We start from the raw sequence: 13,502 nt of genomic DNA on the forward strand, positions 1-13,502 counted from the left end.
TGAGCAGAAGGTCCGATACCCCAGTAATGATACACTGAGTGGGGCAGAGAGTTTCTTGCTATTGGCTCCTGCCACATAAATTAGAACAGACCAAAGTGAATTACCTGCATGAGAGGAGTAAGCACATCTTCTGTCTCTCTGCTGCTGCTTGCGTTGCATGTTTTCTGTAGTGCTGCTTAATGCAGAGCCTGACACTCAGGTCCAGTGTGTGTGTGAACAAATGCAACAATTTTTATTTTCTCCTTATTACTAGGACTAGGTAACGAACATTTTAATGATCGATTTTACCATTTTCATCTTGCAACAGTACGTAACATTACTAGGGTTTCTTATGTTCTGTCACATAAACTATTCTTTCCACGCAAGGACAAAGTAATTCCTTCAGTTCAACTATCAAGTACAAAGATCTTTTTCGCATAGGAAATGCTCACAACCATTGTAAGTTACTTTCCATTCACGTTGCAACAGTACTGTGGAACTCTACGACCATCCTCTCAGTTTAAAAGTAATCTGCTGAAAGTTTCTTGTCAGCATCTTACAAACACATCAATCTGTACTGATGGAAAAGAAAGCTGATCACAATCGACCACGGAGTGCTCAAACATCTCCAGATCTTTTAGTTTCAAGTTTACAGGTGTCATTTTATGGCAGTCAATTTCTACATTTCATGAGAAAATTAATTTCTCCCAGATTTTTGTAAATGCACTCTCACTTATGCCAGTTACTGTATATATTGCCTGCAATAAACTCAATGCACAGATGCCCGAGTGGAGCAGAGAAACAACTGTTCCCCTCTCATGAGGCCATTGCCCCACCATGACCAGGAAGACGTGGTCACACCACACGACCCAACAAGAGGTCTACAACCACACTAATAAATGCCCTGCTGAGTTTCTGAGAGTATCTTCCCATCTAGCTGTGGGTTTGCAGACAGCAGAGCTATGACCAGGATGAGCAGCAGTAGAGCCACCACGTTTAACACATCTCTTCTTTTGCTCACTACACAGATAGAGCTAATAAAAACAAACCACACGATGTCTTCTACTCCGTGCCAATTAAACCAACGCAAAGAAATGCTACAGAACTAATCTACAACAATCACATGTACCATTTCACTCCTCTCTAAGGAACAGCTCTGAACCTCTGATGCAACTCAGGATAAAGCCATTCTGTCACAGCACAGGTTTTTATTAGCTGGTTCCCACCAGACGGGCACTGCAGCCCTCTCACACAATGAAACCACTAACAGAGAATCTTTACTGGAAGCTCAGAAACATGTTTACTTTATATACAAGAAAAACTTATTTACAACAATCAACAGTAAACTATGTACAAAAAAAAAATACAAGAGACATTTCCATGGTAATCACTGTATAAATTAACACAATAAATAGGAGGGAAGCAGGTCCCATTCTTAAGGCACAAAACCTTCTTCCCAAGACTGTACAGGGATTCACTTGCTTCCCTATGCTTTTGTCAGGATCACAGGAATGGCGGGGAGACCCCTGAGGAACAACGGTCGTGGACGATGATACAGACATGCAGTCACTGCTGACAGTTGTAGAAAAACATCATTTTTCATCCTTTCCTTTTTTTTTCTTTTTACAGTACACACATCTGAACATACAAAATATTTTGTGTAAACAGTCTTTTTTGAAATCACATAGATAGTATGCACATTTTTAAATAATACTAAAACAATGAACAAAGCTTCCCATACGATTTGGGTGCAGAAACATCCCCAGGACCGGCAGAGCTGGAGGCTCCCGAGCACGTGGCACAGCTCCCCTCCGCTGCCAAGAGTCGGCTCCTGCTGCAGCGGGGACATGCTCTCTCAGCACGAAGATCCCACAAGCGAAGCCAGGAAGCTGTATCAGCACTAACAGCCCTCCCGAGGGTAGCCCAGAGCAGGACGCTGCTGGTAGCGGCTCCACGGGCTCCAGACTCCACTGCACGCCCTCCCACTGAACCCAAACATCGTAACACAGGGTGTGTTTTCCCCAGAATCTGCCATTAAATATCCAGGGCAGTGCCAGAATGTGAGATAACATACTGAAACCTCTTCCTAGCAGAAGAAACTGTATGCCCAGCTCACTGCAGACACTGCCCCAGCATCACTGCCAAGGGGAGGGATGACAGACAGAAGGTGCCACACGGCTTTCACACGAGTAGCAGTTTTTGAGACTAAACATATGTGCGGTATGTGCAGTTCTAGCTTCTCCCAAGCTGGTGTTTTACCTGAGACTGCAGGAGAGTCTCTTTTTTTGGCAAAGCAGCAGATTTTTTTACTGTCTAATTGTCTTTCCTGAGTTTCTCTCCCACAAAAAATTATCAGATATCAGAAGAGGAACTCAGAATCATGCAGCCAGAAGGTCCGTCCGGCTCCCTGCCGTGCAGATAGCCCTCACTGACGGCTGACACAAATTGCCCTCATCTATTCACGAAATCTCTGCAACAGAAATCTGCATTATTCCCAGTGAGTCACACAGAGCTACAACCCTTTCGTTAGATATAAACCTTAACACATGTTCCAAGGCACTCAGGTTAAATGTGGATCCCATTTTCTAGCTCTTAGAAGAAGGCAGAACTCCCTCCCCGCCTCCGGTAAGCGACAGACAGGACTATGCTGGCTATGAACCCTTCGGTAAAACGCGCATGTACACAAAAAGGATGTGAACCATCAACACAAAAGATCACAAAAGTAAAAGAAATGAAGATTGGTCTGTGCAGGCATCATTGCTCGTAGCAGATGGCTAATGGCCATAAGGGCTCTTCAGATATGGCACAAACTAAGGAACACGCCTGAACTCTTTGGATTCCCCTGTTTCTCTCAGCAGGACGAGCAGAGAGGAGCCGTTTCTACCGAGGCAAGAATTTAATCCCCCAGAAATCATACAAGGCAAGTGCGTATTGTTTATGCACCTTAAACCATGAGGTTGCCTGGAGATACTTCACAGCAAGAACAGCTCCTTCACCACGTACAGGAACAAACACAGATCTCACCTCTTCTCCACAGTTACCACTTGCCTTGTGCTCCCTGCTGCGCTCTCCCGGCAGGCACACCGATGTCCTAACCATGCACACTCCTGGGGCTGCACCTTACTGTCACCAGAGAGGATGGCTGCATCCTGGAGCTCTCCTTAGCGGAGGCTTCTCCTCATTCTCATGCAGATGCTGCACTGTGCCTCAACAAGCAAGAGGGAAAACACAATTCTTACTTATCTGATACCTCAGGAATTCAATAGTGGGGGGCGGGGGGGGGCTGTACTGATAAAGAAAAAATATGGCTATGGAAGCAACTGCCAATGTATAGACAGGAGAAACAAATTCAGGGCCAAGATTAACATATTTCTTGCTCAGTCCCCACAGTATTTAGACCAGAAATTTTGCTAGCTGGATCAAGCATGTTTAGCCTTCTGTGGACTTCTCATGAGCAAACCCTGTCACTCGCTAGGCTGAGAGGAGACATGTGGGTGAATGACAACTAGTTAAAAGCAGGTAGGGACAGTCAGAATAATCCTTGGTGAAATCTTAAAGAATGCAGTGGAGTTTGCCCAGCATGAAATCAGCCCATAACCTTTTTAAGCTGACAAGTCTTTTCATAAAATAACTTGACTGATCGTTGTTAGACTAGAGAGCTGATGTCAATTAGATAAAATCCTTACAAATAACAAAGAACGATGTCCTCACGAAATTATCTTTTATGCCACTGAACATGTGGCCATTTTTCTGTCTGCAGCCACAGCCAGACAGGTGCCACTCTGTAATAATAAAAAAAATAAATACATACAAAACGACAAAGTAATTAAAAATTCCTGCTGTCTCTCCAGCTTTACAGCACTGAGCGTTCCCGAGTGCCCTTCGCAGTGATAAACAGGCAATGTAACTGTGCATGCTGGTCTTCGGGCTTCAACAGTCACCCGACAGGGATCAGGCAATACAGAGGAGATCTGAAGGCCGTCTAGGAACTCTGATTCAGAGGCACTAATTTTTAAACGCTCCACTGCTGGTGGTACCAAAGGCAATTTACCAACGTACTCCAGTTTTCATTACGATGCTCACCCGCTCAGTAACAACCCTCCTTCTCTCAGTGCTCTTACAGGAGCCCTGATGTCTGACAGCACACAGTATCTCTTTCAGGGGTACAACCCAAGAGGACTGAGCCACCCTGATCTTTTGGTATCCACCTTGGAGTGGAGGAGCAAGGCAGCAAGAGAGTGAAGCAAGGTGGAAAAGCCACTAGAACCAAGACAGGTGAAAATATGCAAGTACTACAGCTAAATCATCTCTTTTGTGACAGAAATAGTTTTCTGCACTGCAAGTTGAAGTAAAGAAACAGCTCTGCTGTCTGTGGCCACGAAGGTGGCACTAAATGGGCAGGTAGCTGCTCCTGGCCGTTGCCAGTCATGCTGCTCCCCCCACCAAGACGGAACAAACTGTTCCATTTCTCACTCCATGGCATTACACTTCCCGCACAGCTCAAACGGCTAGTTAGCGCTCCTCTCCCTTCCATCTGGTCTCCTGAAGATGGATTCAGAAGGGGGAACGTCAGAGCTGATCTCCTGTAATCTTTTGGCTCTCCAGAATTTTGTCTTTTCTCACTGTCAGGGATTTCTGAACAATCGTTTGTGATGCCTGAGAACCTAAAGGCTGTACCACCGCAACTGGCTGGGAGAGGAGAGCCAGGCCCTGCGGAAGACCCTGTGAGCTGGTGTGCACCGCTGTTTGAACCACATGCATTGTTTGTTGCAAGGCATGAGTGAGTGAGAATCACTGGGTATTCGGTGGCAAGAGGTCTGTACTGGCTTTGAATTTCTGATGCAAATCGCATGCAACTACAGGTGCATTAAAAAGGGATTAGTAAGACAAAAGGACAAGCTTCGTCCCACTTAAATGCTCTAAGATACAGGCGTGACACACAGATGAACGGGGAAAGTTTTGGGTCTGAAAAGACTGTCAGATGCTCCCAAACGAAGACTGGCCAATGTATCTTTTGCCCTGAATAATTCTACTGTGATGAAGTTATCCAGTAAAGGTAGCTGTGTTGCAATTCTCCAAGTCCTGCACTGTCACTGGAACCAGAACTTCCCTTGTTGGAGGACATGGTTCTTCAAACAGCAAGTGAGTTTTCTTCTGGGAGGCTCTGCTTGACTGCAGATCATGTGCCTCTCGACTGGATGCAGCCGTACCCCACAGGAAAAAAGGTAGCACCATGCTTGGTTGATATGAGCTCTGAACAGCTACAGTTTGGCTGTTCAGTAGAGACAGTCGCGAGCACATCTGCTCTGTGAGGTGACTGCTGTGCAGCTAGGGGGAATGGTAGACACAGGCTGTGAAAACAGAGGCTAAACCTCGCTGGCAGGAGTACTCCGGCTCAGCTCCTTGATCCCATGCAGTATCCTCTTCATGTGACCCACTTTGGTCACACCCAGGTCCTGGAAGAAAGGAGAAAACCTTACCTTAGGAGAAAGACAGGGGGGAAATTCCAGGTGGCCAAGCAATGGTGACAAACTAGTCAGCCAGTTACAAAGAGAGGAGGAAACCAACCAGGAAGATTACAAACCTGATGGTTACATATAGAACCTCAAACCATGTGTCAAAAAGCTCTCAGAGCATGACAGGGTAATGAGCAGGCACAGAGCAACAACTACAAACCATTAGCCAGAAATCCAAATTGCTTTGACTGTTACAGGCCAAAGCAAGAGGACAGAAAGAGCGTACAGATCTCAAGGACCTAAGCTAGTAGCCAAAACATGCAGGAGGAACCAACCAGTCCCTGGTCACATCAAATGAATGTGGGAACACTTGGGTACCATGCAACAAAACACGGGCTGTAGCTGGATGGCATGCAGAGGAATCAGCTACACAGATCACAGCAAACCTCAGCACAGGAAGATGGTTAAAATCACAAATGAAGATCCCAGGGGCATTCAACAAATGCCATGCACTACTTCATGACACAGTACTTTTCTGCTATATGCAAGTCACCAGAATGATGACACAGATCTCCTGCACATGCAAAGAACCACCACCTCCAATTTTTCTCTGTAAAGACAGCATTTCCCAGAGAGGAGATGAAAAGTTGTACCGTGTGGTTACTAAGCACTATTTAAAAAGATTCTTTCTATCTAGCAGCCTCATCAAAGACCACAATCATTTTTTTTCTTGTAGCAAAGAAATGCGATGATCTATTTGTCCAGTGACTACAACATAAGACCCCAATTCTCCCAATCACAGCATGTTCTGCAAAGACAGTACAGGAGCTGAGAAGTTGAAAACTTCCACTCCATCATTAAACTCAGAGTCTCTAAAGAACACTATCTGCAATCTGTGTGCTGGACTGTATCACATCTCCAGGAAGCTGTGGCAGAATCGGACAGTTGGCTCTCAACTAGCTGTTCTATCTCCCTGCTATTAAAAATCGGGTGACCTGAAATGGTGAGAAAATAATACACGGCTGCAATGGACTGGTTCATCTCGCCAAGGCACATGGAACGAACAGTGGGCAGCCCACTTCCAAGCACATTCAGCACAGAAGGTCATGCAGATGTAGCTGGCTATTTCTCATGAGCCAATCATGAAAGTACCTTGAGGTCCCTCCGTTCGAGGTGCAGGAGCTCAGAGCCCCGGACGTCATGCCGGATGAAGATATCCTTATACTCACAAAGACTGAGATGCTCAAGCCAGGCCGCAACCTCCTCCGTTCCCCAGAGGTGAACTGTTAGAGACGGAAAAGCAGGAGTGCATTGAGTACCCAGAACCCCAGAAGACAGTGAGAGATGAGGACACCATCAGCACTCAGTGCCAGAGAAGGAGGGCAAGCAGTACCACAGCCTCAAACCAAGGGGAGGGTAAGGACTGGTAGCACGACCTACAGTCTCACACAATGGAGGCAGGGCAGAGAAGGTTAAGAGGTGTTCTCTTAAGCAGAGGCCAGCTGCAATAAAGCCAGGAGGAAGTGCACGGTTGTTTTGATGGGATTGGATATGTTTTTTAAAGTTTATCCCTATGTTTAAGAGTAAATTCAGTGCTATTCCTCTGCTTACAAAACAACAGAGTCATAAAATACATTGTGAAGAATCAAGCACAGATTAGCTTGCTATTATGCACAAGCACTTGTGCTCAGTAAACAAAATGGCAACCTCTCTCTCCCAAGTCTGAGGGAGAGGGGAAGAATTTAGACTTCCACCTTCTTGCACAGCCTCTAAATAAGAGAATAATAAAGTTCCCAAGTTGTGGGAGGCAATGAATGAGCACCAGCCTGTCAGACAGAAGGAGACTCTACCCACAATTCCACGGCAGAGGACAGGACCCAGGAGCCCACAGAACAGGTAGTACTTCCGCATTTTAGAAGAAGAAAGTCTTCATAAGGAGAACATACACCAAAAATCAACCAACCCAACTGGAGAGAAAGCGTCTTGAATGGCAATTTGTTGATTCATGGCCAGTTTTTATCTACTGACCAGCAGGATTAAAGGTCAGGGTGCATCTGTGGTGATGCTGATCCCCAGCCAATTAGACATGAAACTTGATTAAAGTCTGAGGGTGAATCAATGAGAAAAACATCATTAACCATGTCACAGAGAATCAGCAGTGAAAAGGCTGGAGTTATGCGGACTTGGGCCCCACAGTCGTTTTGACACCTAAAATGCCAAAATCCTCCAATTCACTTTACTAAGCACCCCTAAAATACCCCTGAAAATGTCTGGATGTAGACAGAATTCTTCAGAGGGTACCTCCTGTTTCTGCTCAGGAATATTTGTGTAGTACTGGGGGATCGTGACTAAGACACAACGGATCAATAAGCTACTTGGCCATGTGAACAAGACAGACTAGACCTCCAAGAAAGGCAGATGCATGTGAAAGAGAAGAGGGAGAGAATGTGAGAGGAAGCAGACAGAGAACAGTGGTGTGACCACACCAGTGTGACAAGAGACACAATGAATGAGCAGAGTTGGTACCCGGCAATCCCATGCTACTATGAGTCTCCTTATTTTTGTTGTTCTTCTCCTTTTTAAACTTGGTCACCAGCCGGAATTTGCCACTGCGGCTGCGTTTAGAATAATCCAGCATCTGGTTCTGTAAGAACAAAAAGGGAAAATCAGGCAAACGGTCATAAATTGATTGGAACGGACCAAGAGCAACAAGTACTGTCAAGCTCAGCTCCATGACCTTGTAAAAGGGGAAAAAAATTTCTAAACTCATTCTGATCAAGACAGGAAAGGAAACAGAGAAAGTTGATCCCACGTCAGGCAAGGCACCTTAGCAGGAAATTACTTTCTTTAGCCCTAGGGAGTCAAGTTTCCTTCTGAACGATTTTTTCTCACATCAGTTGTATATTCAGAGGAAGTCGAACACTCACAGCCAACTAGTGAAAAAGAGAACAGCTAGGGAAATATAGCCTGGGTCCTCCTCACCTCCTCATCGCAGGGCTCCATCAGCTGCCACAGCCAAGGGATGTCTGCCAGTTTCCTCAGCTGAAGGTCCATGTCTGCCAGGGCTGCTTGGAGCTGTTCCTTCTGTGGAGGATCTAATTGCTGGATCAGAAATGGAAGCAAGGCAGAGTTAAAAGCCATATGGTGGAACACACAGTCAGGTCCTTGCCTTGAAATTCCTAGCTAACAAAGCAGTTCCTCCTTCTAAAAGGAAGTGCTCAGCAGGCACCCTGCCCAGACGTTACCACGTTAATGATTTTCATCTTTTCTGAGCTCCAAACTCAAGCAAGCTAGCTTGACTGCTCATCATGCCTATGTAGCAACACCATCCTAATTCCTGGATGATAACATTTAAACTGACTTGTTACAAAGACCACCAAGACCAGCAAAATGTTGCTTGCCAAGGCAACAGGAGGAGAGAAGAGAAAGTGAGAGGCTGCTTTACTCCTGCTTTGTGCTTCTTACCAGCGCCATCTTGCCCGCCAGCAGCAGCTCTGTCTCATTATGCAGGGCTTTGACATTATTCACCATCTCTACAACAAGGCTGCAGTTCAGGCCCTGCAGGGAAGCAATTCATGCGCAAATTAAGCCTGGAAATGCAGAGGTCCAAGCAGTCAAAAGGAAGAAGTCTTAGATAAGCAAGGCCTACTTTGGGTCAATCAGAAAGGAAAACCAAGAGCTATGGAACAAGGACAAAATGGGAGATGCCAAATGAGTGAAGTACCTCTGTAGACTTGGATTTAGCGTAGACTTTGTCCATAGACTTGGAGCTGGCATTGACAGCATGGGCAAGCTCCTGTTCCATGTCCTGGTAGGACTGGGCTATTTCCCGAATGCTAAAGAGAGAATTACAGACTGCATCAGCATATGCTCAAAGCAGGAGACCTTTTCTGACTGGGTATCTCCCTTGAGTACCCATCTGAGTGACAACAGCAGGGATAAAGCAGGGAGAGGCACAGCCTCTGGCAAAGCAGGGCCATTCTCCCTGCTCTCGTGAGCATGCATAGGCAAAGCAAGGCAGACTTCACATGCACAACTCCAGGTGCATACTCAATTCTGCACACAACTTGGGATCAGTTTGAAATACAACCTAGACGTTCTGGTATGGCCATAGCGATGTGAAAGGCAGCTGCACATATGGCAGCTTGGCAGTTTAATTAACCCTTCTTGGGGAATTTTCTCTGAAAGGCCCAGACCAAGGAGCTGAATGTCCGAGTAAAGGACGAGCAGGTGAGCATACAGTGACTTCTTCCAGAAATCTCTGCTGGGCATCAGGGTTATAAGAACCCAACTTGTCATCTGAGCTCCTAGAGAGGCCTTTATTTCACTTCTGATAGAAATCATTGATATTCAACGATAACAGGTTCTTTCAGTATTAAAGGATCCATGTTTGCTCATGAAAGTAACATTTTTTGTTCAGAATGACCTAAGAAAGTTTATTCGAATTCAGTCCTCATGAAGCTGGGACAGTTATGAACGATGTTACTTGCAGTGACATGGACCAGCACTGCAGAAAAGTGAACAGAAACATCTCCAGGAACAGGGAGCAGGACAAGAACTTCAGGCGCCAAAGGAGGGCTCTATTCACCAAAATGAAATTGAGTCCCACCTGTGGATCAGAGCACCTGCAGCTTGACCAAACTGGTTGATCTGGGTGGATTCTTCTTCGGACATGATCTCAGGTTGCAGAGAGAAAGAGGAGGGTCGGGACAACTCACACTTCTGTTTGTCCTCCCATGACTTCAGGGTGCTCTCAAATGCCTAAAAACACAGCAAGCAAACTGTAAGATACCTTATAAAGCTCCTATAAAAAATGATGGCTGTGCCTATGCTTGTAAAACATGTAAATCTGGTATAGACACTTTTCACTGCAGGACCCAGTCACCTGCTTATAACTTTGCTAACCAGCTGTCTGGGCTGAAGTTTTCCACGCCACATGTTTGACTTGGCTTAATTTTTGCTTAAGCCTAGTTTTTGTCAAAATTGCTAGGCCAATTCTGAGGGCCAGACTAGCAAAATCCACCAATTCCCAACTGGTGGCAGCCTTTTCTCTGAGTAGCTATATTATCCAGGAGTGTGTGACATCAAAACCTGTGTGCACTAGTGTATGCAAGGCTGCTCTTACCCTGTCCCGAGTGAGGGTCTGTGCTCTGTTCTTATGAACAATCCAGATGTAACCTGGCGGCTGGATCCAGGCTTCTCCATCCACTTGCACAGGAACCCCCTCTTCTCCCAGGATTGCTATCTTCACCGTCCGACACTGCAGGAAGTGATTGCATCGGACAAGTTCTAAAATGTTGGTTTTTCAAAAGCATGAGACATTCTCCTTCCCACAGCACTTCCCCAGCTACTATAGCTTTGGTGCTACTAGAGGCACACGTGCCTGGGCGGCAGGGACCATTTGCTGTGTCTTTGAACTAATCTGGGTTTGAATTGGTGGTCTAACTCGTACCACAATGATTGCCAGCAAACAATTCCATGCCCAAATTGCCCCTGGACACACTCATTTTTGCCCTGGTGGATGCTCTTTCCATGGACAAGAGGGAGCACAAAGGAGGGCTTTACTGACTGAAACTGGCTGAAACATCACAAGCTGGAGATGCGGGAGGCAAAAAGAGCTCACAAAAGCAATTGATACCTGTGCAATACGGTGATGCTGAAGGTTTATCACTCGTGACACTGCCATCTGCATGCTACCAAACACTGCTACCACCTCCAAAATCTTGTCATCAAAGGAGGGGGCTGTAAAGGTCTAGCCAGACACAAGGGAGAGAGAATTCAGTTGACATACAGTTCTGTTGGAGAGATTTTCTTTACCCCCTATTGGTGAAGATTTGGGGGTCAGCTTTCAATTATGCTTTTTAATCTGTGTAAAATTAGCAAAGAGACTAGAAGGTAAAGATCTGCAGGGAGCTAGGGGCAGAAAAAGGAGCCTTGATATCCCCACTGTGCTTCCAATGGCACCTAACACAAAGGCTGGAGGCTACAAGGCCATAATTATTTTCATGAGAGTAGGCACCTTTTCATCTGAAATAATAGAATGTTTCTGACTGGATCTAACTTCCTTTGTCTTCAAGGGGCTTTACTTCTCAGGCAGTCTGAGGGAAGAAGGTCAATCTAAAGCACTTTCTGGAAGTCCAGAGGCTCAGGACAGCATCTGTATTTTTTCTGAATCACTACAGACTGCTTGGCTGCAAAGCTGCTGAAGACTGGACGTCAGTACCCTATCCACTTCACAGAGAAAATACATGCAGACAGGCCCCTTGCCCTCTTCTTCCAAGCACTATTCTCAGGGGTTATCACTCCAGAAGCAACAGTAAGTAAAAACATTTCCTGGATTGCCTTAGAGAATACTCACATCATCTTCCTTGGTCCCTCCCCAGAAGTTGGTGCCTCCTGCGTAGCTGGGAATGTTGAGTACGGCGATTCCCTGGAGACTGGGCAAAGGGATTGGCCTCCCATCGCACTACACAGAAAAGAAGGCAACACTACTCTCAAAACAGCAGGAGAGAGCCTCTCCTGCCAGAGCACGACCTCTAAGAACAGAAACCAGCCTGCACAGCTTAGTAATAAATTAATTCAGGTTTCTTCCAGGTTATTCTTGACCTAATAGAGTAGAACATATCCATTCACATCTCATGAACCACCTCTCCCCTGGCAGAGGGCAGTTTTAGAGGGATACTGTCGCTTCTTTTCCCCAACAGGAACAGGGCACACCTGAGAGACTTGGCAAAAACTCTTGGTTTATTCCTCCAGAAAGAAGAATAAAACTTCTGGAACACCTATGTAGTGTGCTGTGATGAGGGTCTCCTCCTGCAAGCTACCTGCTTATGCTGTACATGGCCCACACAAGAATATTTCTTTTCCAGTTTGATGCACATTATAGCGTAGTTAAATTAGGAGCTTTCCACTGCACCTACCAGCTAAAACGTTGTGCTCACATGAGATACCACATGTAACACGACAATCTTATCTACACTGAACACAGAGTTGGGGAGAGCTAATCATTTCCAGCAGGATGACACTTCCCTCACAGGTTGAGAATACAAGTCATCTTCCAGAACCAGGAAAAGCCACTTTTAGCTAGCTCGAGGTGAGAGGTACAGCAAGTACACTGTGCCAGGCAGGGAAGGGAAAGATCCCAACGTCACCAAGTAGCATCACCGTGCCAAAGTCAGTGTCTGAATGAGATGCAATTAGGCATCCCATTTTTAGCAACAGAAAGGCATGCTAATTCCTCACCTCCAGCAAGACCTTCTGCTCCAGGTTTTTATATGTTCTGTGTAGCAGCTCCTTGGTCCCCAAGACTCCGTACCACATCATGTTTTTAGTACGACTTCTAAGGGGGCAAATCAAAAAAGTTAGCACAAGCCACATAACCCACATTGAAATGGTACCTCCTACATCCTAAAACACTAAGGTGCTTTGCTTCCAAAAGGGTCAAGCACTCAAAATGGGCATCGGTTGTGCTAGTAAACCACTCTCCTTTAAATAAATGTCAGGTAGGAACTGAGGATGACTGAGTAACACACGTTACCAGAAACACACACAGGTTCCCCGGGCACAGAACTTGTCAATCTTGTACACCAGGACACCAACGGCATTTTGCAGTATGAGCTCAAGTACAGCAAATGTACCAATCCCAGGCTACACAAAGCATCCTGTAGTTGCCCAGCGATTCAAAAGGCCAAAACCTGTGGTTTGTATTAAGTCAGGATCGAGGCCAAAATCAGCCTCTGCGGCCTTTAGAGCTGAGATGAGATTCTCTCATAGCTAAATGGCAAGCCCAGGAGAAAAACCTCTGAGTAAGATCATGAAGTAAACAGAACCAACACACTAAAACCACACCGACGTAGCTACTCAAAGATCTTACACTAGCCACAACAACGTAATGAATCAGTAATAAATCAGTAGCTAACCTCCTCCATCATGATTTCAAGCCTTGAAGGAGGATTACACAGACAAGACTGACAATATACCTACTCAGTACACTTGTACACGATTGGTTTCAAAACTGCACAGAAACATAAAGCGGTTTCAGTCACTTCTAGCAGTAGCCAAAGCCAA

At 45.7% G+C, this 13,502-nt stretch overlaps 1 protein-coding gene across 8 annotated transcripts in view; it reads right to left on the reverse strand.

The window, feature by feature from the left end:
• Nucleotides 1–768: 768 nt before the first annotated feature.
• Nucleotides 769–13,502, reverse strand: part of DGKD (diacylglycerol kinase delta) — a 67,644-nt gene continuing 54,910 nt past the window's right edge. For 7 of the 8 annotated variants that reach the window (XM_068421202.1, XM_068421196.1, XM_068421198.1 and 4 more), the window contains 11 exons: nt 12,678–12,774; nt 11,794–11,901; nt 11,074–11,187; nt 10,561–10,695; nt 10,045–10,196; nt 9,160–9,271; nt 8,901–8,993; nt 8,418–8,537; nt 7,962–8,079; nt 6,588–6,718; nt 769–5,435 (listed from right to left, as the gene is read on the reverse strand). In XM_068421202.1, coding sequence (XP_068277303.1) covers nt 5,346–5,435; nt 6,588–6,718; nt 7,962–8,079; nt 8,418–8,537; nt 8,901–8,993; nt 9,160–9,271; nt 10,045–10,196; nt 10,561–10,695; nt 11,074–11,187; nt 11,794–11,901; nt 12,678–12,774 — 1,270 coding nt within the window. In that variant the 3' untranslated portion in view covers nt 769–5,345. The remainder of the gene's footprint in view (nt 5,436–6,587; nt 6,719–7,961; nt 8,080–8,417; nt 8,538–8,900; nt 8,994–9,159; nt 9,272–10,044; nt 10,197–10,560; nt 10,696–11,073; nt 11,188–11,793; nt 11,902–12,677; nt 12,775–13,502) is intronic. The other variant, XM_068421199.1, reaches the window with a different exon arrangement.

This window comes from Nyctibius grandis, chromosome 32 (assembly GCF_013368605.1).
Source record: "Nyctibius grandis isolate bNycGra1 chromosome 32, bNycGra1.pri, whole genome shotgun sequence".
Classification (NCBI taxonomy): domain Eukaryota; kingdom Metazoa; phylum Chordata; class Aves; order Nyctibiiformes; family Nyctibiidae; genus Nyctibius; species Nyctibius grandis.